This window comes from Myotis yumanensis, unplaced genomic scaffold (assembly GCF_028538775.1).
Source record: "Myotis yumanensis isolate MYYU_CA2020_CCGP unplaced genomic scaffold, mMyoYum1.0.hap1 SCAF_3, whole genome shotgun sequence".
In the NCBI taxonomy this organism is placed as follows: Eukaryota; Metazoa; Chordata; class Mammalia; order Chiroptera; family Vespertilionidae; genus Myotis; species Myotis yumanensis.
In genome coordinates, this window is record NW_027223754.1 from 194,661,270 (window position 1) to 194,688,338 (window position 27,069).

At 39.7% G+C, this 27,069-nt stretch overlaps 1 protein-coding gene across 5 annotated transcripts in view; it reads right to left on the reverse strand.

Moving 5' to 3' along the window:
• The window catches only part of NR2C1 (nuclear receptor subfamily 2 group C member 1), a 42,671-nt gene extending 15,602 nt beyond the window's left edge, over positions 1-27,069 (reverse strand). For 2 of the 5 annotated variants that reach the window (XM_070410836.1, XM_070410833.1), the window contains exons 1-9: positions 26,880-27,069; positions 16,648-16,721; positions 15,195-15,425; positions 11,461-11,542; positions 9,247-9,426; positions 8,104-8,251; positions 7,918-8,008; positions 3,033-3,217; positions 1,674-1,839 (exon numbers count right to left, since the gene is read on the reverse strand). In XM_070410836.1, the coding sequence (XP_070266937.1) occupies positions 1,674-1,839; positions 3,033-3,217; positions 7,918-8,008; positions 8,104-8,251; positions 9,247-9,426; positions 11,461-11,542; positions 15,195-15,425; positions 16,648-16,701 (1,137 nt within the window). In that variant the 5' untranslated portion in view covers positions 16,702-16,721; positions 26,880-27,069. Of the gene's footprint in view, positions 1-1,673; positions 1,840-3,032; positions 3,218-7,917; positions 8,009-8,103; positions 8,252-9,246; positions 9,427-11,460; positions 11,543-15,194; positions 15,426-16,647; positions 16,722-18,756; positions 18,830-26,045; positions 26,379-26,879 lie in introns of those variants that run through there. The other 3 variants (XM_070410834.1, XM_070410835.1, XM_070410837.1) reach the window with 3 other exon arrangements.

The following is a 27,069-nucleotide window of genomic DNA, read 5'->3' on the forward strand; positions in this document are numbered from 1 at the left end:
CATTCTTGAGTACCTTTTCCTTGCATTGGGTCCTCTTCCTACTTCTTTTACCCTTCCTTCTCATTTAAATCCAAAGGGGGAAATAAAACTGATAAATATCTTTTACTTAGAATAAGAAAGAGCAATGGGAAAAATCAGTTTTGCTTTGCTCCACCCCTGTCCATAGCTCCTACCATATTTTTAAGGATGACACTGATTATTCCCATTGCCTCCTCTTATAGCCTTCCTAAAAAGTGTTCTTGTACAATGCAAATAAAACTTTTCTAATTTTTTTCATGTTATCTTTGTAAAATTTTACATAAAGATTGGTTTCACTGATGTTTTACTGACTATCAAATTAGAGCAATTATTATTTAAGTCACTGTGTTTTCTCTGTGGCTATTTCTACCAAGTAGTTAAAATTTGCATAAACAAACTTTATTATATGCAATTTTGGCCAGTATTAGATTTATTTTGTGCTCATTATTTCTACCAGTGATGTGTGTATGTATGCTGTAGTCTCAATAGATATAGTTATCTACTTGATAACTATATGTTTTCATAAGAAACCCATGGAAATGTGTATTCTATAGTAAAGTTATGAGCAATTACACTCAGGTATTCCAGAACTACTATGTATTGTTAAATGTCCTACATACTTCCAAACACTGCATATAATTTGCTAACAGTATTCACAGCTAGCTGGCAGAGCAAAGATACAAAGTGGTTAAAATGGAGGGTCAAAACAGCTGGGTCTTAATTAGGGCCTCAATGGTCAGCATATCTATAGCTGAATGACAACCATCTGTACTACAAATCAAATATTATAAAGTTATTTTCTAATGTTGTATATGTGTTACTCCTAGTATTCTAAATGTAACGTTTCCATCATAAATTTATGTATATTAGGGGAGCAGAAAATAAGTTACAAATGTACCTTCTCCAAAATGTTTAAAGTATTAAAAGCTAATACAAAGTTAAAATGTGTTAAATGATTTTTACCTTCTTAAAATAATTGAGAGCTAGCAAATTGGGGTAATACATAATAAATGGAGTTCTCTGTAGTTACTCTGATAAGAGCAGAGTATCTGAGTCTTAGATACTGGTTTATACTAAAGTAATAGTAGCGAGGCATTGAAAAAACCAGTGCATTTGACAGATCATGATTGCCAATATTTAATGTCAAAAAAGCAACAACTTGCCCTGACCAGTTTGGCACAGTGGCTGGAGCGTCAGCCTGTGGACTGAAGAGTCCCAGATTCGATTCTGGTCAAGGGCATGTACCTTGGTTGCGGGCACATCCCCAGTAGGGGGTGTGCAGGAGGCAGCTGATCAATGTTTCACTCTCATGGATGTTTCTAGCTCTCTATCCCTCTCCCTTCCTCTCTGTAAAAAATCAAATAAAATATATTTTTTTAAAAAGCAACAACTTATGTATAAATGTTCTAAAAGCTAACTTTTATAAACTGAAACCCATTAATTAATATTTTAACTATGCTTTAGAAACAGGATTTATTAAGCCATTATTTTATATAGGCAGATGTATATGTTTTAGCTGCTGTTTTGAATTCTATCAGGGATATTTCTGACTTTTAAAAGTACAACAAATATACTTTGTTTTTTGAAAGGAAGATTAAAATCAAAATGGATAATACAACATAAAAATTATAAAAAATATATATATATGGAAATACCCTGAAAGCTACATGTGAATCGCTGAGAAGTGGCCCCTCTTTTTCGATGTAATTTATGCTTGAGTCTCCAGCAATTAGATGTACGTTTCCTTCCATGCCCTCTACTGAGCTCTGACAGGCTGTGCTCTCTCCAGGATTCAATGCTTTTGCAAGAGTGTCAAATGCCCTATAAGGAGACATCAGAAGCTGTGAGCTTGGACATCTCCACAATAAAATAAAAATTGTATATAAAATTCTGGAATTAAGATTTAGGCCTAAAAACTGTTTAGGAAATAAAACTTTGGTGTATCACTGAACACTCTATTTCAGTGATATCTATGACTCTCCAAAAGCAACAAATTAAGACTTCATATGTATGAAAAAATATATTAATGTATTATCAGAGAACTAGTCTTTAAAAAAAATCTTAAGTAATTAAGGAGGTATAATTTTTATACTTTGGTATAAAAATATGCTTTTACAAGTTATACATTTGTTACAAGATATCAGCTCGTTCATTTTACATTAGCAGTTATTTAGAAAGAACAAGGGCTAGAATTTACGTTGACCTGACTGTGTTCTATACAACATAAAGTTAGGTTTTAACTTTATTTTATAATTCAGAGAATATTTTAAAACTTGTGGTTACATAGCTACATCTAAACGGTAAGAATTTGAGATTAGAATAGCAAATAATTAACTAATGTTAGTAAATAATTATTCAAAGTAGTTCTCCATATTTTCTAATGAGATGCCTTCTAGATTTACTTAAAACCTCTTGTTCAACAAAGTACTTAATGAGATTCTTAAATGAAGTTTCTTCAATATTTGAGGTGATGGAAAGAATGTGAAAAAAGCCTAAAGAAATCTGATTTCTACATGCTAAATATTAATATTGAGAGAATGAAAAATAGAATTCTGATGAGTTTCCTGAAGTGTAACTTAAAAATTTGATTTAACTAAGTCTTTAAAACTATTTCATCACTAAAAATTGATGGGAAAAATGAACATGACTCCCTAATAAAGATAAATGGTTAACTCTAAATACACAGAAGATAAAATCTGACAACTAAACTATATCTGAAATTTCAGACCCAAATAATCATCTTTAGTGGAAAAAAATTCCTGAATTTTATGACTACATTTCTAACATATAATAATATTCACTTATTGCTCATTATGTATAATGTAGCCTGCTGGAAAAATTTTACATCTGAATGCAATTTTTTAGTTAAAACTGACTATGCCTTACATTTTCTAAACCTAAAGAAAATACCAGTTTTTTGAAACTTCTATAAATAGTATTCAACCTAAAAATATCTTAAGAAATACTAAAGGACACTTAAACAAAAGGACACTTAAGATCAAAACAGACCTTACCTTGAAACATCACCATTGGTATGAATTTCTTGATTAAATTCACACAAAGAGGCATCACCATTACTTAATCCTTCAATCATAGACATTTTATTACTATTTTGAAAAAGATCTTTAGTTTTTCCAAGATTTGCTAATGATGTAACCACACTGGCCAATGTACTTAAATCTCCCTGACATGTATCAGCCTTAAAAAAAAAAAAAAAATAATTAAATTCTGCAAGTAGGTATCTGTCAACTTTTAAATCTGAAATATCCAGTTGTAAATTATGAAATGCCAAAATAAAAGTACTTTAAGATGAAATCTAAAAAGTAAAATCAAAGAGCTGTGAGCATTTAGAAGCTTGTTGAGGAAAATACATGTTTAAAAACATCAGGTACATTTTCTATGTTTTCAACAATACGTTATACAAAAATTACTTCAAACCAAAAAAGGCACTTAATGGCTCACCTACCCATCCATATCACAGTCACTTAAAAGGCAATTAAATTACCTGGCCTGGTGGTTCAATTGGTTGGAGAGTCGACCTATACACCAAAAGGTTTTGGGTTAAATTCCCAGTCATGGCATGTACCTAGGTTGTGGGTTTGAAACCCGGTGGGGCGAGTATGGGAGGCAATCAATCAATGTTTCTCTCACATCAATGCCTCTATCTCTCTCCTTTCCTCTCTCTCTAAAATCAGTAAGAACTTATTCTTGGTGAGGATAAAAAAAAAAGGCTATTAGATTATCCTTTTTAAATTTTGATAGTTATAATTTCCAAAACATAAAATAGAAATTATAAAGAATGTAATAAAATTGTAAAGAATGTAATAAAATTATTATTAGTGAAGAGAGGGAAAAAATGTAAATGTATTATTGAACAGACTTCCTAGGATGCCAACTTTTACTAGGCACTGTGTAGTAAATACCAGGAAATGTGCAGCTCAAAAATCTTACATATTTAAGATACTGGGCTATTTTTACATATTACATTATTTTCCCATTTGCCTTCAGCTTCTTTTTTTGTTAATGGTGCATATATTTGTATATATTTACATATTAATTAGCTTATTAAAAACAACTTTCCTTAACTCTGACTACCCAGAAATATAATTTGTACAGCAAAGGTAGTAAAGTGCTTGATTCTTCTTCCTTTTATTTTCCAATTAGTAGAGGAATAAATCAATGTCGTAGCAACCTCTAATGGCAATAGTGAGTTTTGAGTAACATTTTAAATTCATAGATTTTTATATATTTGATGTTTTTCAATCCATTAGTCATTCTTTTTTAAATGTCCAAATTATTCCATCCTAACCTAATGAGAGGTCTTCAGTTGCCTTCTCTGACATATTGACAGGATCCCTTAATGGTGTGTTTTATTCTTCTTTTATGGTTTTTGTTTTCAGTGTTCTTAATCCTAAGAGAATACATGTTTCTGTGATTCATTTGTTATGGTAATTCTTTAGTTTATGTGAAATTAATTTTGGTGAATAAGTAGAATGAAATAATTTTTGAGTTCTCCCCAAATGAATGAATGGTCCCAGAATCATTACTGAGCAACCCATCAGTTACTGAGTTCTTGCATGATTACTACTTATATATTTTATTTAATCCTAACACTGTGAAATAAGAATCATCATCCCTTTATTGATGATAAGAATTATCCATCATCACTCCAGCAGTAGATAGGGGAAGCAGGGTGGGAAGCCAGGTCTGATGGAAAAACCCATGTTCCTAACCATTCTGCTGTAGCCTTCTTATATTTGAGTAAAAGATTTGCCCTAGCCGGTTTGGCTCAGTAGATAGAGCATCAGCCTGTGGACCGAAGGGTCCTGGGTTCGATTCCGGTCAGGGGCACGTACCTTGGTTGCAGGCTCCTCCCTAGCCCAGGCCCTGGTCAGGGCTTGTGCAGAAGGCAACCCATCAGTGTGTTTCTCTCACATCAATGTTTCTCTCTGACTTTCCCTCTCTCTTCCACGCTCGCTAAAAATCAATGGAAAAATATCCTCGGATGAGGATTAACCAAAAAAAAAAAAAAAAAAAAAAAAAATTAACATTTTTTTTTTTTTAAATATATTTTATTGATTTTTTACAGAGAGGAAGGGAGAGAGATAGAGAGTTAGAAACATCGATGAGAGAGAAACATCGATCAGCTGCCTCCTGCACATCTCCTACTGGGGATGTGCCCGCAACCCCAGGTACATGCCCTTGACCGGAATCGAACCTGGGACCTTTCAGTCCGCAGGCCGACGCTCTATCCACTGAGCCAAACCGGTTTTGGCAAAAATTAACATTTTTTAACTAAAACTTAAACACATATATTCTCTTCCATTTCATAACAAGTCTATGTAACTACAATTTTAAGTTTTGCCACTCTTGGGCAATGTGGAAAGACCTCACTCAGCCTGTGACTTGAGAGTTTGGGGACCATTTGTCAGAAACTTACCACACAAGGTTGATATTACAATGTAATACAAAGACATATAGACTGCACAATGTCTAGACAAATAGTAATTTCTCAACAAAACTTAGTTCTTTTCCTTTCCCAAAGGAGTTAATCCTATCTAATAATAGACAAACATGGTAATTGACCATACCTTCGCTACACCTCCCACTGGCTAATCAGCATGATATGCAAATTAACCGCCAACAAAGATGGCGGCTAATTTGCATATACTGGCTGGGAGCGAAGACTGAAGACACTGTAGAAGGAAGCCAAGCAATGGAGCCAAGGTAGCGGAGACGGGAGGGAGAGAAGCGGCAGAGAAGGGCGGGGTAGGAGCCGCAGAGATGGGAGCGAAGCCCTATTCTTGCAGGAATCCTCCTGCAACGGGCCTCTAGTATACAAATAAAATTCTAAGTAGCAATCTAACTTTGAATCATTTAGACAAGGCTAAATCTCCTAACTCCAAAATATATGTTAAGAGGCCAAATCTCATCACTTAGTAGCAGCATGCTAAAGCCCAATCTGTTAGGTTGACACTCTCATTATCCCTATTTTACAGATGAAAAAGGAAAATGAGACAAAGAGGTCAAATAACTTGCCCAAGGTTATGCAGCTAGCAGGTGGCAGCTGAAATTAGACTCAAGAGCCATAACCGGTTTGGGTCAGTGAAATTAGACTCAAGAGCACAAGTATTAAGAGTGAGTGCCTTGCCCTGGCTGGTGTGGCTCAGTGGTAAGAGTGTCAACCTATGAACAAGGAGGTCATGGTTTGATTCTGGGCACATGCCTGAGTTACAGGCTCAATCCCTAGTAGTGGGTGTGCCGGAGACAGCCAATCAGTGATTCTCTCTTGTATTGATGTTTTAATCTCTCTACCTCTCCCCTTCCTCTCTGAACTCAATAAAAATTTTTTTAAAAAATGAGTGTCTTAAAGTATTAATCAATAGATATATAACAAATCTGACCATAAATAGGATGAAGAATCTTACATGGTATATAAAACCAGATAACATTACAGGCTAAGAGAAACAAGTCATGGGCTCCCTAAAATCTGTTTTCACAAATGAGTCTTCAGGAGAAATTTTTTTTGTTCTCATAAAAGGTTCCTGAAAACTACAGAATTTTTAAATACTCAATCTAAATAAACAAACCTTTATTCCTATAGACTCCTTGCTCAATAAAGAACTGTTCCAAATCTCTAAGAGAACCCAGATGACTTGGATACATAATGAGAGCTCTTGCAAACCTATTCCTACTCTTAACTCAAGTTGGTGATTTGAGTCAGGTGTGTTAGGAATTTCAGGTGTGTTGAAATTCACTATACAACCTGTAGTGAAATATAATAGGAATATTAAAATTTTCAAAAATATTTTCATTAATTTTTTAAGAGAGACAGGTTAAGGAAAGGGGTAGAGAAAGAAACATCCATTGATGAGAAACATCCATTAGCTGCCTCCTGCGCGCCACCCTACTGGGGATCAAGCCGCAACTCAGGCATGTGCTCTGACCTGGAATCGAACCGGTGAACTCTTGGTTCCTGGGTAGCTCAACCACTGAGCTACATGGGCTGAGCAGGAACATTAAAAATTTTTCAATTATAAATACCTACTTATGATGACTTTTATTTCAACATGAAAAAATCTGGAAGACTTTTTATTTTATTTTATTTATTTATTTTTTAAATATATATTTTATTGATTTTTTACAGAGAGGAAGGGAGAGGGATAGAGAGTCAGAAACATCGATGAGAGAGAAACATCGATCAGCCGCCTCCTGCACACCTCCTACTGGGGATGTGCCCGCAACCAAGGTACATGCCCTTGACCGGAATCGAACCTGGGACCTTTCAGTCTGCAGGCCGACGCACTATCCACTGAACCAAACCGGTTACGGCCTGGAAGACTTTTTAATGTTTGTCATTTTCACACTGAAGCTATAATTGTCCTAGTGGAATAATAAATATTTCTACTAATAAAGTTAATTCCTACAGTACTGAGAGCCACGAAATGGAGGGTGCTATAGTGGCTCTGCCTATGTCACAAATGTAAACTAAGCCAGCCTGTACTTACCCTAGGAAAAGAGGACCTGCTGGCCTTAAGAGGAAATCCCTGACTTTGCAGCCAATCATGCTGTTTCCTTGCTGCTGCCTCTCATGCTCTGTAAAACTCACTCTTGCCCAAACTCCTGGGGAAGAGTGTTCCACTGCTTATGAGGAGACACTGTTCTCTCCCAATGCATGGGTTGTTTCTCCTTGAATAAAGGACATCAAACTCTTAACTAAATTGATTATTTTGTCATTTGACACTACAAGACAGTTGATAATTTACATATTTTTTTAAAAAGCAACTTGTAATAGGGAATATTTAGGACCAAATCAATTGACTAAATTGATAGAAATAAAGGAAACCATTTTAAAAGCTTAAAAGTGTTTACTCTTTAGATTAATTGCACTAAACACACCTTATCTGGTGTCATCAGCATAGAGGACTCAGTTTTTATTCCAGACGGATGAATATTCACAAACATTCCTGGATCTAACAGTCCTGCTGACCTGTAACAAATAAGAACAAGTTTCAGCCTTCGTTTCAGTGGGAAGAAAAACAAATGACCAGCTACTTAATGTTTTGTTTGTTGTATTTACTATACCTTGCAGTTTCACTATCTGTTACAAAAGTAGGAGTTGCAGCTAATGGGCTTCGAAGGTCTTTTCGAATGTAGATTTTTTCTGTTGAAGCGGCACAGTTGGAAGATTTTTCTCTTGATACTTCAATGGGTTTTCTTTCACACTGAACAGCTACAAAAATGTGGTAGACTGTCACAATGCAGAATTTACAGGCAATTATAAATGTAAATTCTAGGTCAGCAATGCTGCTCACTGAAGACATGGTTATTATAACTGAACTCCAAAGATAACCAACCATCAATCTTTAGAAATTATTTGCAAATTCGACAAAGCTGCTTTAGTCAACTGTAATAAATTAATGTAAAAGTGGCCATTTTGAATTCTTTCCTCTTTCTGTCACTGCTGTGGTAGAAATGTAGATGAATTTATTTATTTATTTATTTATTTTTAATATATTTTATTGATTTTTTACAGAGAGGAAGGGAGACAGATAGAGAGTTAGAAACATCGATGAGAGAGAAACATCGATCAGCTGCCTCCTGCACACCTCCCCACTGGGGATGTGCCCGCAACCCAGGTACATGCCCTTGACCAGAATCGAACCTGGGACCCCCCAGTCCACAGGCCAACGCTCTATCCACTGAGCCAAACCGGTTTCGGCTATGAATTTATTTTTTATAATCTCAGTCAAGCCTGGCCAGTGGCGCTCAGATGGTTGGGCATCCTCCTGTGCACTGAAAGCTACCAATATTCAAATCCAAGTTTTGCCACTTATTAGTTGTGTGACCTAGAACAAGTTACTAAACTTGCTTACTCAAATGTAAAATAGGTAACAGTAGTACCTACTGAATAGAATTTTGCTGTGAAAATAAGAAAGTTATTAGGCATAGTTAGAGCTCAATCAATAATAGCTGCCAAAAACTAAACTTAGTTAATTATGCTTTTTTTTTTTTTACCATGTTCAAACTAGAAATACACAACTGGCATATAGGCACTCAAAAACTATTTGTTGTGTGAATTAAAAATACATATGTATATATTTCTATAATTTTAGTTGGAAAACTATAAATTAAAAAGCATATAAAACTGACGTTTTAATGTGCTAATTTTAACATACTTCTAGTCTGCCTGAATTCTTAATTTTCTCCTTTAAAACTAATACATACAGTCTTGTTTCATTCCAAACGCAATACATCTCTGTAACCTGCAATATTGACAGCGGTTTCGATGATGTTTATTGATAATACAGTCCTTAGATCCTCGACATGAGTAAACTAAATTTTTTCGGATACTTCTTTTAAAAAATCCTTTGCAGCCTTCACAAGTTACTGCTCCATAATGACGTCCTAGAGACAAAATATTTAAAAGTCATATATTTTAGAATAGAAATGAAATAAGCCCATTTCTTCCCTTTAAACAACATATATGAGATGAAACTGAGATTTTTGAGTTTGAGTTTAGGAGTTACCAAACAGAAAATGAAAACAACCATATTCTCTGATAAGATATATTAAACAATACCAGTGTTTTTAATTTTATAACATAATAACTATTTTCACTTCTGATATCACAAATTAGTTATTATATACTGCATATTTCAATCTAAAAACTATGCTCCAAAAAAAGGATATAATATCAGTTAGTATCTGAACTATAATAATCCCTCCTCGCTGTGGGTTCCACGTGTTTTTTTTGTCCACCAAATTTGTTTTAATTTTTTAAAATTTATCTTTATTGTTGAAAGTATTACAAATGTCCTTCCTTCTTTCTCCATTGACTCCCTCTGCCCAGGCCTTCACCACACTATTGTCTGTGTCATGGGTTATGCATATATGCATGTATGTTCTTTGGTTAAATTCTCCCTACATACCCCTATCTTTCCTCTGAGATTCATCAGTCTGTTCCATGCTTCTATGACTATGGGTTTATTTTGTTCACTAGATTCCACATATGAGTGAGATCATATGATACTTGTCTTTCTCTGACTGGCTTATTTCACTTAGCATAATACTCTTCAGGTCCCTCCATGCTGTCTCAAAGGGTAAGAGACCCTTCTTTATTTACAGCTGCGTAGTATTCCATGGTATAAATGTACCACTGTAGGTTCCATTTTTTAAAACTCTGGAAGCATCTGTAGTGCTCTGATTAGCCTATCATTTCACAAACCATTTCTTTGGCATAACATCTATTAACAAACTGAACACACTCTAAGTAAAGCTCTAGTGAAGATTTTTGTAATTAAGCTATGGGCTAGTTTAAAGAAAATTAACCTCTAGAGTGCCAGGGAGTGCGATCGCACTCCACCTGTCTTTCCCCCAAAAGTGCCGGGAGCGCTATCGTGCTCCTCCTGCAGTGTCACTATTAGATGCTAGTAGTTCACTCTTTATTGACAGACGGCACCTAAGTGCAGATTACTTATGATGCCGAATGTTTGTAGTTCTAAAATTGACCACTGGCATTTATCTGCCTAATTTTCATAATTTTTTTCCTAAACTGCTGTAAAATCAGCAAAAATGCCTTTGCAATTTTAGCATAGTTCCTAGGATATTCGTTGGCACTCAAAGGGTTAAAGAAAACAAACTGGGCCCTTAAATTATATCACACTGGCACCTATAAATACATTTGAATGAACATGGGTTTGTATTTCTGGCATGAGGTAACAATAGCCAGAACTAAAATGACATAGCCCTGAATACTAGTAACAGGTTTGGAGAAATGCCTGATGGGCTATGCAAAGCATTAAATAAAGGTTAACCAGAGCTTTTTCCACCTCAATAATTCAAGTTACTCTGTATTGCTAGAATAAGAACAGGGCTCAACAGGTAGGTTACCAACTTTGTGTTATATATTACCAAGGATCACAACTCATTTTTACCAATTCTCTGACAAAACTGGTGTCACATTAAAAAAAAATTTCCACACCTTCAGTTTACCTTCAAAAGGTAAACTGGCCAGTTTTCTCAGTGGTCAGAGTGTCGGTCCTTGGACCAAAGTGTCACACAAATTTGATTCTTGGCCCTGATCTGCACCTTGTGGGAGGAAACCATATTGATGTGTCTTTTTCACATTAATGTTTCTCTCTCTTTCTCTCCTCTCTCCCTTCGCCTTTCTCTAAAAATCAATGGGAAAAATATCCTCAGGTGAGGATTAACAACAACAAAAATGGTAACCGTCTTTCATAATGCAGATCAAATTAAACGCATTGAAGAGAAAAATCTTTACATGAATAAAAAGCTCTGGGGAAAAATCAGGTAAATTTCATTAGCTACAAATATGAACCATAAAAACTACATGCGCCTTTATTTTTCTTTTTACTTTCATGGAAGTGTGACAGTTATTTTAACAACACAACAGATATAGGAAATTATTTTTAATGTTACCTGATGCTTTGTCTCCACATACTACGCAAAGATCAAAAATCTTATTTGGTCCTTGGTCTGAAGAAGAATTATCTGTTAAGAACTAAAGTAAATCCCCCAAAACAAAAACAAAACACAACAATGTTATTACTCAATAATGCTTTTCACGTAAAAAATTAAAAGAACATCCAGTCTTATTTTTTGCTTCCTTTTTAAGTTATTTTGAAACTTTAAACTCTATTATTATGCATATAGCAATTAAACTATTAGTAATTTTCTTAACATATAGGAAAAATTTCAATGTTATAAGAAGCAACAACAGTAAGAATACCTTTTTAATTTGATCCATAACAACTTCATTAAAGTAAATGACAAACAAATGAACACATAAGTAGTTTTTAATGCTTTTCACAGATTAAGCATTTAATATGCATATGGAACTTGTCAAATTATCACAACAGTTATCAATCTTTTTTTTTTTTTTTTAAATACATTTTATTGATTTTTTACAGAGCGGAAGGGAGAGAGATAGAGAGTCAGAAACATCGATGAGAGAGAAACATCGACCAGCTGCCTCCTGCACATCTCCCACTGGGGATGTGCCCGCAACCCAGGTACATGCCCTTGACCGGAATCGAACCCGGGACCCCTCAGTCCGCAGGCCGACGCTCTATCCACTGAGCCAAACCGGTTTCGGCAACAGTTATCAATCTTATCATGACATTTGTCTTTAAAAAGCTTAGAACCTTTCCACTGGAATGGCATGACTAAAATATGCTATGACAGCATAAAAAACTAACTAGATTTTTAAAAGAAAAAAATTTTGTTGCTGTATTAACTTTATAATTATGGAAATATAATTGATAAAGGTATAAATAAACTTTTTATTAATGGGCTGTCTTAGGTTTGGGCTAGGTGTAGTGGTGGAGAGCATGGATTCTGATAAATGGTAGCAAGTTAGTGGGACTAGGTGGAATAGCCTTGGGTAAATTACTAAGCCTCTTTCCTTTATATAAAGAGCTCATCACTAAGGTCAACTAATGCTGGTAAAGAAATACTAGTTTCTTCTCTTAGGCTTATCCTTCAATCTTTTCATCATTTTCTTTCAATCTTTTGAAAAGTGAACAAATTAATTTCAATCCCAAAAATGTGATATAGCATTTAGTAAACACCTTCCCCTGCTTTAAAACAACCCACAAAGTAACCCTCTACTTTGACTTTTTCTTCTCTTAGGGGTGTGAATGACTTTAGAAGTAATTCTGATTTTAAAAAATTTAAACAGCTCTTAAAATAGCTGTCCTGTTATGTTATAGTGCTATCATTTCTTTTTATATTACCATAAAATCAGTCTTCAATAAAACCTTTAAAAAAAATTCTATTAGATGTCCTTTGAAAGCGCCTAAGACAAATACCATTCTTTTCCTAAATGGCACATCTATTGCAAAAGGTGTTAATATTTTATCTGCTACTTATTTCTAAGGGTAGAAGAGATATTGAGAGGGCAAGGGATTTGCCCATATGCCATCTTAGGTTATTAGACCAGAAAGCAAATCTTGGTCCAAGAAATTTCATCCTATACTTGTTTCTCTTTCATTGCCCTTAGCAATAATCCATGAAGTAGTAAAAATACCAATATTACTTCCATGTTCATAATACAATTTTTTTTAAAGAGTAAAAACCTGACACACATTTCTTCAGCCAGGAGATCAAGGTTAATGTCACCAGTCATAAGGTGTGATGATAGTAAGTAAGTACCCTTGATATGATGTAATGAAAATGGCACTTAAACTCTGTGATCCTTCTCCCCAAAACCCACGACCCCAATCTAATATGAGAAAAATATAAGCCAAAGTCTCAGAGGGGGGCAACCTACACTTTACCTAACCAGTATACCGCAAAACTGTCAAGGTAATCAAATACAAGGTAAGTATGAGAAATGGTCATAGGTAAGAGGAATCTAAGGAAATATGGCAACTAAATGCAATATAGTATCCTGAAACAAAAATAATACTAGGTAAAAATCAGGGAAAGATAAAAATAACTATTTTAGTTAATAATGTATCAACATTAATTCATTAATTATAACAAATGTGTCATCCTAATGCAAAATGTTAAAACAGGAGAAACTGTGTGTTGGGAGGTTATATCGGAACTCTGCATACTAACTGCTTATATTTCTATTAACGTAAAACTTCCAAAAAAAATCAAATTTGTTAATAAAATAAAGAAATTAAGGTATGTATAATGTTATAAATTTTTTTAGTGACTCCTATCCATTTTCTACCTCAGCAGTTTCTAAAATGATGTAACTGAAAGAATAAAATCCAACAGGATACATAGGCAAGATTTTGTGTTTCATGAATTAGGAGTTTTTCAATCCTGAAAGGAATTTTCTTTGATCAGTTTTTCATTAAAAAAATATGGAATCCAATTTTTAGCGGGCACTCACCCAAAATCTCTCTGGAGGCAAACTTAATGGTTCATTATATTTGTATTCAATTGTAACAACCAGAAGTAAAAACACCTACATAACCATAGGCATGCAATGTGTAAAAGCCCTAACTGGCTCTTGAAGTATAATATAGAATTAGCAAAAATTAACACTAACTACACTACTGAGTTTGAATATTAAAGGAGACCATAAGAGTAAATGGCTTGCTTTATCAACGAAGATGTAGATGACAATAGAAGAGGCTAACTGACAAAGACAGCAGCTATGATACCAACTTGTTAATATGGATGCTGCTGGTTCAAGGCACAGGCATCTTGGTCCTAGAAATTGCAGCCGCAGAAGATGCTCCTGATCTGATCTGGCAGTTTCCTAACTGTGCAAAAGCAGCAGGACTCTTAGAAGTAGTTCTCAAGTGTGCTCCAGTAGTTATTTTTTGAAACCTGACCTAGAACTGTTTCTTCAGCCCTCCTGCAACAATTCTTTGAGCTCTCTATATTCTATACTAGAGGCCTGGTGCACAAAATCTGTGCATGGAGGGGGGCGGTCCCTCTCCTCAGCCCAGCCTGCACCCTCTCCAATCTGGGACTCCTCAGGGGATGTCCAACTGCCCTCTCACAATCCTGGACCACAGGCTCCTAATCGCTCACCTTCCTGCCTCCTGGTCACCCCTTACTGCCCCCCAACCCCCCGGCCAGCCTGATCGCCCCTCACCGCCTCTGTGTGCTGGCTGATTGCCCCTAACTGCCCCCCCTGCCGGCCTGGTTACCCCCAACTGCTCCCCTCTGCCAGCCTAGTCGCCCCCAACTGCCCCCCTGCCAGCCTGGTTGCCCCCAACTGCACCTCCCCCGCCGGCCTGGTTACCCTAACTTCCCGCCCCCTGCTGGCCTGGTTGCCTCTTACTGCCCACCCGCCCCCGGCGGGGCTGGTCGCCCCTAACTGCCCTCCCTGCTGGCCTGGTCACCCCCAAGTGACCCCCTGCTGGCCTAGTCGCCATACACAGCCTGCTGTTCAGTCGTTTGGTTGTCCCTCACTAACCCCCCTGCCAGCCTGGTCACCCCACGCAGCCTGCTTGTTCAGTCGTTTGGTCGTCCCTCACTAATCCCTCTGCTGGGCTGGTTGTAGGCAGCCATCTTGTGAGGGCGTGAGGGTTAATTTGCATATTACATCTTTATTATATAGGATTAAGTCCCTTCCTGCTAAACTTGCCAGAGTGGATCTTACTGTATGTAACTAAGAGCATACTTATGACATGTTTTTTAATTCTTTTCAAGTGTAAGATACAAAGACACACTGTGTTATTTACCTGGAGGTGTTGTGCAGACAAATCAGGAGTTGTAAAAAATAACTGGTTGACACCTGCTGCATCAGGAGTTGTGAGAAAAACTTTCCCAGGTGTGGAATCTTGCCTGGCCAGAATGACTTTGCTTGGAGTAGAGACATCGTGATTTGTCAGAATGAACTGCTTGCCTTGTGTGTTATGATCAAGTGATGTCACAATCTGGATTTTTTGGCCAGTTTGCTGCTCTGTAACAACCTAACACAATCATGTAAAATTAATAATCAAATCAAATCAATTTTTCCTCTCTCAAAGAACACAATTTTGTCATACCTTCAGACAAAGCTGGAAAAGCATACCCATCACACATATATTCAATACTAGTGCCCTGATGCCACAGATTCGTGCACATTGAAAGGAAATTAATTACAAGGTGGCCAGCAGGGCGTGACTGGGCAAGATGGACCGGACATGCCCTGGAGCCAACCTCCCATGGTCCCTCCCCAGTCAGCCACACCTGGGGCAGCACCATGGCTTGAAGGGCTCTGCAGAGTGAGCGGGGTCCCTCCGGCAGGTGGGGTCCCTCAGCCTGGCCTGCGGGGATCGGGCCGAAACTGGCTTTCTGACATCCCCCAAGGGCTCCCGGATTGTGAGAGGGCAGTTCTTGAGTGACGCACCCTGGAATCGGGCTCCCTCCTCTCTGGTTCCAGGGTGTGTTACCCAAGAACTGCTGCTGCCAGTTCATCACATATATATTCAATATAATACACATACACACCTTTTAAATTAGCAATTCTACTTCCATGAAACCCTACCTTACAGAAATAAACCAATGTAAAAATAAATAAAGGTACAATTGTAAGAACATTTAGACCTCACTATTTTGATTTCTTCCTTCCCCTTCCCTTTAGACAAGCATACACTGGGTATATTCTATTTGCAAAGCACTGTTTGTTCTGGGTCCTAGAATAGAGCAATAAACAAAATTTTTGTTTTCATCAAGCTTTACAAGTTCTGGATTTCCTACTGTGTGAAATGGAGATACATTGGAGGGTTTATGAAGCAGAGGAGTGCCAGGATCTTTTTCAAAAAGGATCATTCTAGATTTAGTGTGAAGACTAGACTGTGAATGTTCAAGAGTAGAATTAAGGGAGACCAGAAAAAAGGATGTTATTACACAGATACTGGCAATATTTGGGTATTATATATTGGCAGAGATACTGGCTGAGAACAGGGAAGTAGCCATGCTGGGGAGGTGGGAAACACCTGAATTTGGGATATCTTAAGAAAGGAAAGATGACAAGATGAGCTGAATAGACTGGAAGTGAAGTATAAGGAAAGAGTCGAGGATGACTATAAAATTTTGGCCTGAGGAATTTGGAGGACAAAATTGCCATCTTTTATCACTGTATTTCAGAACCTAGTATATACATTTGATGTAGTTTGGTGAACTAGTGAATGAACTATAAACTAACCATACCTCTCCCATCTGTTGTTCAATAATTTGATGAGCGATTTCTTCTATGGTTGCCATGATCTAATTGCCAAAATGTCCTGCCAAAAATAAAAAGATAATTTTTTATAATTATACCCATAAAACATATTTATTCAAGAATTTAGAAATGAAATTATATGTTAGGATTTTCCTCAAAGCAATCCAGTTAAGGTGGGCAGGGATGGGAAGGAAAAAATAAAACAAAATTGACCATGCACTGACAGTTACTGGTTAAGTTTACACAGGGGTTCATAAAATTATTCTGTCTGCTTTTATATATTTTGAAAATGTCTATTAAAAAAACTATTCAACCAAATAATTTCACTTTTCAAAGATACTGAAGCCTAAACAGAACTCTACTACAGATTAGGAGTAGTTTATGAACTTAAACAAGGGTAATCCTATCTGTAAACAAACACATCACTGTAGCCATTTAACACACTTTTATCAAATATTATAAAACTGACAAAATAATTGCATTCATTCAGAAGGATGGAAGAGATTTCTCTAGAATTATTTCACTAATGATCATTCTTCATTAGTGGCAATTTGGTTAACTGAATTTAATGAAAAGTTGTCTACAAATGGATTTGAGAGCCTGTAAGATTAATGAGTTGACTTTGACTTGTTTTTTCTCTACATGGGGTAGTCAAGAATATAAAATTTACTTTGGGCTTTATATTATACTAGAGGCCCAGTGCACAAATTCGTGCACAGGTGGGGTCCCTAGGCCTGGCTGGCAATCGAGGCCTATTGGGGCCTCCGGGCTGGGGGAGAAGGAACTATGACCGGTAGGGGGGAGGGACCATGGGAGGTTGGCTGACCTAGGGAGGTTGGCTGTTGGAGTGCACTGACCATCAGGGGACAGCTCCTGTGTTGAGCATCTGCCCCCTGGTGGTCAGTGCGTGTCATAGTGACAGATCACTTAGGCTTTTATATATATATATACTAGAGACCCGGTGCACAAAAATTTGTGCACTGGCGGGGGGGGGGGGGGGTGGCCCTCAGCCCCACTTGTGCCCTCTCACAGTCTGGGACCCCTCGGGAGATAATGACGTGCTGGCTTAGGCCCGCTCCTGGGTGGCAGAGGGCAGGCCTAATCCCTAGGTGCAGCTCCTGTTCGGGCTCAGAGCAGGGCCGATTGGGGGGTTGGGGCGCTGCCCCGTCATAGTCAAGGCAGGGTCAATGGGGACGTTGCCGCGCCACCCCGTCATGCAGAGAGCAGGGCCCATCAGGGGGGTTGGAGCTCCGTACCCTGTCACACACAGAGCAGGGCCGATCAGGGGGTTGGGGTGCCACCCCCTGTCACCCACAGAGCAGGGCTGATCGGGGATTGGGGAGCTCCCCCCTGTCATACTCAGGGCAGGGCCGATGGGGAGGTTGCGGCTCCACCCCGTCACACACAGAGCAGGGCCCATGGGGCGGGGGGGGGGGGGGGGTTGGGGGGGTTGGGGCATCGCACCCTGTCACACACAGAGCAGGGCCAATCAGGGGGTTGGGGCGCCTTCCCCTGTCACACACAGAGCAGGGTGGATCAGGGGGTTTGGGCTCTGCCCCGGTCACGCTGCTCCAGGGGCCAGGAGGCCTCGCTGCTCCGCTGATCCCGGTGCTGGAGGCCTCACTGCTCCGCTGATCCCGGTGCCAGGAGGCCTTGCGGCTCCGCTGATCCCGGGTTCAGGAGGCCTTGCGGCTCCACTGATCCCGGTGCTGGGAGGCATATTACCCCTTTGCAATATAGGATAGAGGCCTGGTGCATGGGTGGGGGCCGGCTGGTTTGCCCTGAAGGGTGTCCTGGATCAGGGTGGGGGTCCTGCTTGGGTGCCTGGCCAGCCTGGATGAGGGTATGATGGCTGTTTCCAGCTGGTCACACCCCCTTCAGGGTGGGGGTCCCCAGTGGGGTGCCTGGCCAGCCTGGATGAGGGGATGATGGCTGTCTGCAGCTGGTCACACCCCCTTCAGGGTGGGGGTCCCCACTGGGGTGCCTGGCCAGTCTGGGTGAGGAGCTGAGGGCCGTTTTCAGGCTGGCGGGTGACTGAAGCTCCAAACCTCTCCTTTTATTTTATTTTATTTTTTTATATTCTTGGATTTATTTACCTTCTATGGCTGTCACTGGAACTGAGAGCTGGCTTTCTCTTGAGGCTCGGCTCCAGCTCTGAGACCTTGGCTGCTGAAAGCAGGTATCTGGTTTGTTTGGGTTCTATAATCGAAACACTGTTTCACCTCCAGCTCTGAGGCCCGGCTGGCTGAAAGCAGGTTTCTGGCTTTTTTTTAGCTTCTATAATTGTAACAATGTTTCTTAAACTGAAAGCTCAGAGGCCGGCAGCGGCAGGCGGGGAACGTTGGCTTCCTCCATCACTAAAGCAAGCAAGCTTCCTGTTCGCTTCAAGCTGCCTGGCTTCTGGCCGCCATCGTGGTTGGCAGTTAATTTGCATATCTCGCTGATTAGCTAATGGGAAGGGTAGCGGAGGTACGGCTAATTACCATGTTTCTCTATTATTAGATAGGATAGACTAGAGGCCCAATGCACAAAATTCGCCTCCTTTCCTTCCCCAGAGCCTCCCTCCCTTCCCCCAGCCAGCCCGGCCCCTTGGTCGAACTCCCGGTTGATGGGACAATTTGCATACCATGCTTTTATTATATAGGATATTGTTTGTCATAAATTCATTAATATTGGGTAATTATAATTAATATTAATTGTCAAGTTATCTGAATTGTTTTTCTTTGTATCACTTTTATTAAAATTATAAATGCTTCAATTAGTTGTGCTAAAAAGCAATGTTCAATATTTAGCATGATTATTCAACTCTCACTAGACTGGAAAGCAGTGGCCTCAACCTCTCTGGAACCAATCAAGGAGGCAATGCTTCTCCCTGGGCCTTGTGTTCTGGGCCCATGGTAGCAGTGTTAGTACTGTTAACTTCTGACCCATTTTTGAGGCACATTCTTCCCTATTCTTGAAGGATAACACATGTTTAAAACTGAATAGCTCTGCTGGCCCAACCAATAGAATCCCAAAAGTCCAAGAGCCTGCCTTTATTTCATCTCATTTGTGTCCTCTTCAGTCCAAGCTGGTAGCATTTCTGCTGGTATAAGATCCTCAAAAATCTTGTTCCTCCATGCAATTCATAGTGGTGCAAGCCATCCAAGAGTCCCCTAAAAATCTCTCCTGGATAAACCATCTCTATTCCATCTCTCATTCTGTTGAGATGACTGACTGGCTCAAAATATCACATGCCCATAATCTCTTTAGCAAATGACTGCCCAGTTACACCCAAACCTGGGTAGTCTCTCCAGAACAAGCTTTCTCCTTTTTTTTGCAATATGGATAAGCTGAGTATTTTCCAAAATCTTCAACTTTTGGGTTCTATATTTCTTAATAACTTCAATTTATCTCTCCTCTCACATTTTACTATAAGTAGCAAAGGGAAATCAGGCTGCATCTTCAACACTTTGCTTAGAAATCTCCTGAGATAAATATTTGAGCTTATCACTTACAAGTTCTACTTTACACAAAACACTAGAATACAACACAGCCAAGTTCTTTGCCACTTTATAACAAGGTTCCCTCCCTCCAGTTTCCAATAACATGTTTATTTTCATCTGAGAGCTCATCAGAAGCACCTTTAATGTATGTCTACCAACATTCTGTTTTTGATACATGTATATATCTCTAAGATGACAGCACCTTTTTCTATAGTTCTCTTCTTTCTGAACCCTCACCAGAATTGCCTCTGACATCTGTATTTCTACCAACAATCTCGTTAAGGCAAACCAGGTTTTTTCTAGCATGCATCTCAAAACTCTTCCCATTTCCCAGTACTAAAAGGTTTACTGGAATTGACATAACAAAGTAGCAGAGGATGGGTGGTTTAAACAACAAAAATGTATTTTCTCACAATTCTGGAGGCTAGAAGTCTGAGACAAGCAACCCGAGTCTGAGTTAGCAGTATTGGTTACTTGTGAGACGTATCTCCTTGCCTTGAAGATGTTCATCTTCTTTGTTTCTTCACATGGCTACCCTTTGGTTTATATCTGCGTTGTAATCTCTTCTTATAGGGACAACAATCAAATTGTATTAGGGGCCACCCTAACTGACCTAATTTTAACTCAATTACCTCTTTAAAGGCTACATTTGTAAATACAGTCCCATTTTGACGTACTGGGGTCAGAACTTCCAATATATAAATTAGGGGTGGAGGGAGACAATTCAGTCCATAACACTTAGGCATAAATCTACTAAGAAATGTGCAAGATCGATGTAAAGAAAGTTTTAAAATGCTACTTAGAAAAAGAGAAAGCTATATGGAAGAACATATAAGAAAAGGTTCAAGTGACTACCTTCAAGGAGAACTGGAAATCTGGGAACAGGGATGGGACGAAGACTTACTTTTCACTGAGTAAGTTAGTTCCTCTATAATTTTAATTACTATGTGATGCACATGTGTGTGTATATGTATGCATGTATAGGTTCAGGCTTAATTGTATACTATGTCATTAGCAATGCTACAGGTAACAACGCTAATGGATTTTAATGTTAATATTGTTGGAAGAGTATTCTTGAGTACTGAATTCAGGGATATTCCGGTATTTTGTTTTTTTCTGTTTAGGAAGAGCAGGAAACTGCAATGGATTCACCACCTTTTTTGGAGTTACAAACTTCTTAGAGAATCTGACTAAAGCTACATATGCTCTTCAAAAAATATAAACATATTTATATTTGAGGGATTCTATTTTGTGACCCAACACAGCAATTTTCTACTTCTTGCTATATAAACCCTCTGCACTACTGCAGTTGTCTAGAGTCATTATGTCTTATGTTTTATAGATCCATATAATCCAAACTATTTAGTAAAAGAATGCTCAGGTAAAGTTTACTGGAATATTTACTTTAGTGATCATATCTTAATTTGTGTACCTCTGCCAGCATTTCTGTCTGGGAGAAAGTTGCCCCTCCAGCTCTCACCTGATGTCAGATACTTCAGTTTCTCCCCATATAGTCCCTGGTTGCTTTCAAGTGCTGCCCTAATGCTGGAGCTCAGAAGGATCAAGTCCCAGTAAGTGTGCACAGGGCCTTTTGAGGAACTGCATGGGACCCCACCCGCTCTCTGCCTCACTCAGCTACAATCCCTGCTCGTTTTTACAGGCAGAAGTTATGGGGATTTCTCTTCCCAACACTGGAACCCTGGGCTGGGAAGCCTGGTGTGGGGGTGGGACCCCTTGATCCTCAGGGGGAACTTCTGCAGCTGAGATATTCCTCCTATTTTTACCCACCACACCTGGATGTGCAACCAGTCCATTCTGCGCCTCCACTCCTTCTACCAGCCCTTTTTTTAAAAAATATAATTTTATTGATTTCAGGGAAGGAGAGGGAGAGACAGAAACATCAATGATCAGAGAGAATCATTGATCGGCTGCCTCCTGCACGCCCCCTACTGGGAATCGAGCCTGCAACCCAGGCATGTGTCCTCGGCTGGAATAGAACCTGGAACTCTTTAGTGTACAGGCCAACGCTCTATCCACTGAGCCAAACCAGCTAGGGTTCCTTCTACCAGTCTTGATGTGGCTTCTTCTTTATATTCTTAGTTGTAGGACTTCCATTCAGCTCAGTTTCAGGCGGTTCTGAATCATGGCTGTTCTGTAGTTTAGCTGTACTTTTGATATGGTTGTGGAGTATGAGAGAACAGCATTTACCTACACTACCATCTTTACTGGAAGCCCACTCATTCATTCTAGAATTTTTTTTTCATCAGTACCTACTTCTCTTATTAAACTAACCAGGAATGTTATACATATTTAGATGTAAAAAGATCCACAAGATAATTAAAGTACATCATACAATCTTGTTCATTTCAAAAAAGCTTTCACCATTTACAAAAAGAATTAGATTATCTAAATTAATTACAAATCCTATCCAAACTTATTAAGTTTTACTAAAATTCAGAAATTTCCACAGGATAGTTAATATTATTCACTTCAATACAAAATATTAGCAAGAGGGAAAATGATGAAAACCGGTAAAAATAATACAGGTATTTGGCATGAAAGTAGGTATCTATGAGAGTGCATTAGCTCAACTACTGTTAGTTTAAGCAAAAAAAAAAGGGGGGGGGGGGCGGGACTGTGGAATACACTGCTAGGACCACAACACAGCTAACCTTGGGAAAAACTGGAGCTAGGATTTCTTAGGCTGTCAGGAATCTTCCTATCTCAGCTACACCCTATGTGGCTTATTTCTGACTTTGTAGTAAAACACAAGGAAAGGAAAAGTAGTCTTCTCAAATCCTAATTTTAAAATCTTGGTAATGGATTCAGATTGGCCTAGCTTAGGCTGTATGCCCACCTCTTGGATTAATCACTGTAGGTGGAGCAGGAAGAGAGAAAGGAAGGTTAAAATGATTGGCAGTTTGTGTATTTTCGGAAGGCCTATTTACCAAAAGATGGGACTAGCACAGACTTGTCTACTGATATAATCACCATGAGCCAGGCAACCACTCTAATTTGTTTCTACTAATGATACACAGAACTCTTCAACCAGAAGAACATTAAACATTACTACTAAGCTACTCAAATTTAATTCAGCAGTGACTGCAATTTTCTACTGTCAGTTGAAGAAATCCCAAGAAGAAGAAAAAAACCCTTATTCCTATAACATATCAAGAGATCTACTTTTGGCCACTCCCAAATCTAATTTCTTGCTTTGCGAGTTCTTTAAGTAAATGATAAATTTAGTTTTATAGCTATGTTGTTTTAAATAACCTCAAAAATTTCTAGAGAATTCACAAAACAAATTTTAATAAATTTTTTCAAGTATACCATAAATACACCAAAAACATTTTTGCTTTTCTTTTTTAGTTGGTAAAAATAGGCATAAGAAGTAAGGCAAGACAGTCTTGCAATCCTTAATATTAAAAACTTGAGGCCTACCTAGCAAGTTTGGCTCAGTGATTAGAGCGTCAGCCAGTGGACCAGAGGGTCTTGGGTTTGATTCCCCATCAAGGGCATGTACCTCAGTTGCAGCTTCAATGCCCGGTGGGAGGCAACCAGTCAATGTGACTCACATCGATGTTTCTCTGTTTCTCTCTCTTCCCACCCACCATTTTACTCTCTCTTTAAAAAAAAAAAATTAATGGAAACAATACCCTGGGTAAGGATTAAAAAACAAAACAAAAACTTGAATCCTAGCTAGTTTGGGTCAGTGGATAGAGCGCTGCCTGCGGACTGAAGGGTCCCAGGTTCGATTCCGGTCAAGGACACGTGCCCAGGTTGTGGGCTCAATCCCCAGTGGAGGGCATGCAGGAGGCAGCTAATCCATGATTCTCTCCCATCATTGGTGTTTCTAGCTCTCTCTCCCTCCCCCTTCCTCTCTGAAATCAATAAAAATATATTAAACAAACAAAAACAAAAAACGTGAGGCCTAGAGTCTTAAGGACTGGAAGCTGTTATACTCGTTTATGAAACAAAAGATTATTAGGAGATACCAGTTACCCTAATGTACTGATATTCAGAATTTTTTTTTAAAAGTGTTTTTATTGATTTTAATGTTTGTTTTTTGTTTTGTTTTGATTGACTTCAGAGAGAGGAAGGGAGAGGGAGATGGAAACATCAATAATGAGAGAAAATCACTGTTCGGCTGCCTCCTGCATGCCCCCTAATGGGAATAAAGCCCAAAACCCAGGCATGTGCCCTGACCAGGAATTGAACCTGTGACCTCAGTGCATGGAACTACACTCAAGTAACTGAGCCACACTGTCCAAGGCCAGACTATTCTGGATGGGGAAGGTCTACTGACAATTTGAAAAGAATCAAGTATGTTTTGGGTTACCAGTCCAGATTTTATTCCCAGCTTTAAAGGAAAGCTAAAAAATGAGGTGGCTAATGATGGGGGAGTCAGTAATGGGGAGAAGAGGTATATAGTATTAATTGTTTTCTAAAGAAAGTTAGATTTAAAAGGAATAATTATTCTTTTTTGTTTGTTTTTGTTTGGTTAATCCTCACCCGAGAATATTTTTTTCCATTGATTCTTTTCCTCACCAGAAAACACAAGTTCACATTCACTTACACCAGGGGTGGGGGACCTTTTTTCTGCCAAGGGCCATACAAAATCATCAACTCAAAAGTTAGCCTACTATATTTGGTCAAACATTTAATTAACTCACCTTTAATGCCTTGGCAGAGCCAGACCAAATAATTTCTCGGGCTTTATACAGCCTGTGTGCCAGATGTTCCCCAGCCCTGATTTACACTATAAATGATGGTGTATGCTGAATTTCCAAGGATTCATAAAACTTCCTGTGGCCAGTCCTAGGCCTTCAAGTTAAGAACCTTTTGGGTAAAATTTCAGCTACTGCCAGATTTGAGTTTCCTGAGTGTATATTCAATATACCCAGCTTTATGTATATGAAAGGCCCCTAGAAGGCAAGAACTATCTTTACGTATATTTGAAGTCCCAAGAAGGCAAAAATCATCTTTTTGTCCTTAACTCTGACAAACAGCAATATCCCTAGATGCTTACAGAACTGAACCACAACGCTTTTTTCCTACTTCAGAACTATCAGTGTCTCTTCAATGGTCAACGTATAAAGTTTCGGCCCTTCAGGTGTTTTTTTTCTTCAGTGTTTGCTAAGCCCCTGTAACATGCCAGGCACTGTGAGTACACAGGAGAGTGTTCTTTAGAGTCTGATTTCTTCTTCTCATTGCATCTGCTGTCACTCTCAAGAGGGGTCTCTCTCCTAACCAACCATTCCAAACCCCTCCTCCCTCATTTAAATTCCACCTGACCTTTCCCACTCCATTCAAATGCTGTTGTTTTTTAAATCCAATCTTTCTAGGTCCAGCATTTATGGTGTATACTGAGGTTGTTAACTAGGATCCATAGAATTCTATTAACTTCTAATATTTTACTCAGAATTTTTATGTAAAGGTGCATTTTTCTGGAAGGCCAGTCCATGGCTTTCGTAAGATTTTGAGGCTGCAGAGGGTCCTATGATGCAAAAAACGGTAATTATACTATCAGTTAGTCTATGCTGCTTCTTTTGTCTTTTCTATTCCCCACGGGTAGGAGTTTCATACTCTGTGTGTGCAAAAAGTATTTTGGGAATGTTTGCTGACTGATTTGTGTCTCCCTCAAACCCTTCCTAAAAGAAGACTTAAATACCCCTACAAAGAATGATGACATTCATTATATTTGATGCACTTTTTTTTTTATAAGAACAGAGATACCTTTTAAATCTCCCCATTGCACATATAAGAAAAATTTAAAAACAATCCTCACATACCAATGAACCACACAGCATTGTTCAAAAACCTCAGTCTTAAAACAAAACAAACCCTCTGTCTTAGGTCTACCCACAACTTCAGAGGCACAAAAACCCATAAGGCCTTACTTTCAATTCATTTTGCTTTTCCTTTCCATTTTTTTTTTTCTCTTAAAACAGGCTGACCTACTTAGTGAAGGTTACGAGGCAACTAGGCACCATTTGCAGTCCATCAAACGCTATCTGCAAAAGCGGGAGGCAGAGCTCCTTAACAAAAGAGCTACTGGAAACTTGGCCATGCCCGGCGCAGGGAGCACCCTGGGCCGATCCATTTTATTTCTCAAAAGATACGGGTCCGAAGGCAGCGACTACTCTCGCCCACTTGTGGTGAGAGGTGTCCCTCCGTCCAAGCACGAGGGTCAGCGAGGGGCCCCCAGCGCAGGGGGTTCGGGGCTCGGCTCGGGCCCCTCGGGGCCAAGGCCGGCCTCTCCCGCGTCCCGCCGGCCACGGCAGCCCCGGAGCGCGGCGCCCAGAGGCGGGGAGCGGCGGCGGCGCCCGACGGAAGCTTTCCCTGCAGTTGAAAGGTCAGAGGCGCCGCGGGAGGCGCCGCAGGAGAGGCTGCCGAGCCGCTCGCGGACTCCCTCCAGCGCCCCGCCGCCCGACCCCGCCCCGGGCCCCGGGCCCCGGGCCCCGCGCCCCGGCCACAGCGTCAGCCTCAGCCTTTCCGGAGCCCCGCGCGTTCGGCCCCACCGCTCCGGCCACTCTCCGCGCTCCAGCCCGGCCCGAGCACCCCGCCGCCGAGCCGCTGAGCGGGCCAGCCCGCCGGCCGAAGCCCGCAGGCAGTGGCGGGACTGTGGGGGGGGGGGCGTCGGTTGGCAGTTGGGAGAAAGGGACACCGCCCCCACCTCCACTCCCACCCCCATCCCGGGCGCGGCCGCTTTCTCCGCACCCGGCGCTTCTTACCGGCTTCTCCGCCGAGCTGCGTCCGGCACCGGGCGTGGACCGGACGGTCCCGCTGCGACGGCTCCCGGGGGTCGCCGGGAGGAGGTGGCTTGGATAAGGATGAGGGGGAGGGTAGAGGAAAGTGGGGGCAGGGAGCTTTCTGGGTTTGTGTATTTGGAGGGGGTCAGAGTTCGTGACCTCTCGGCTCCGC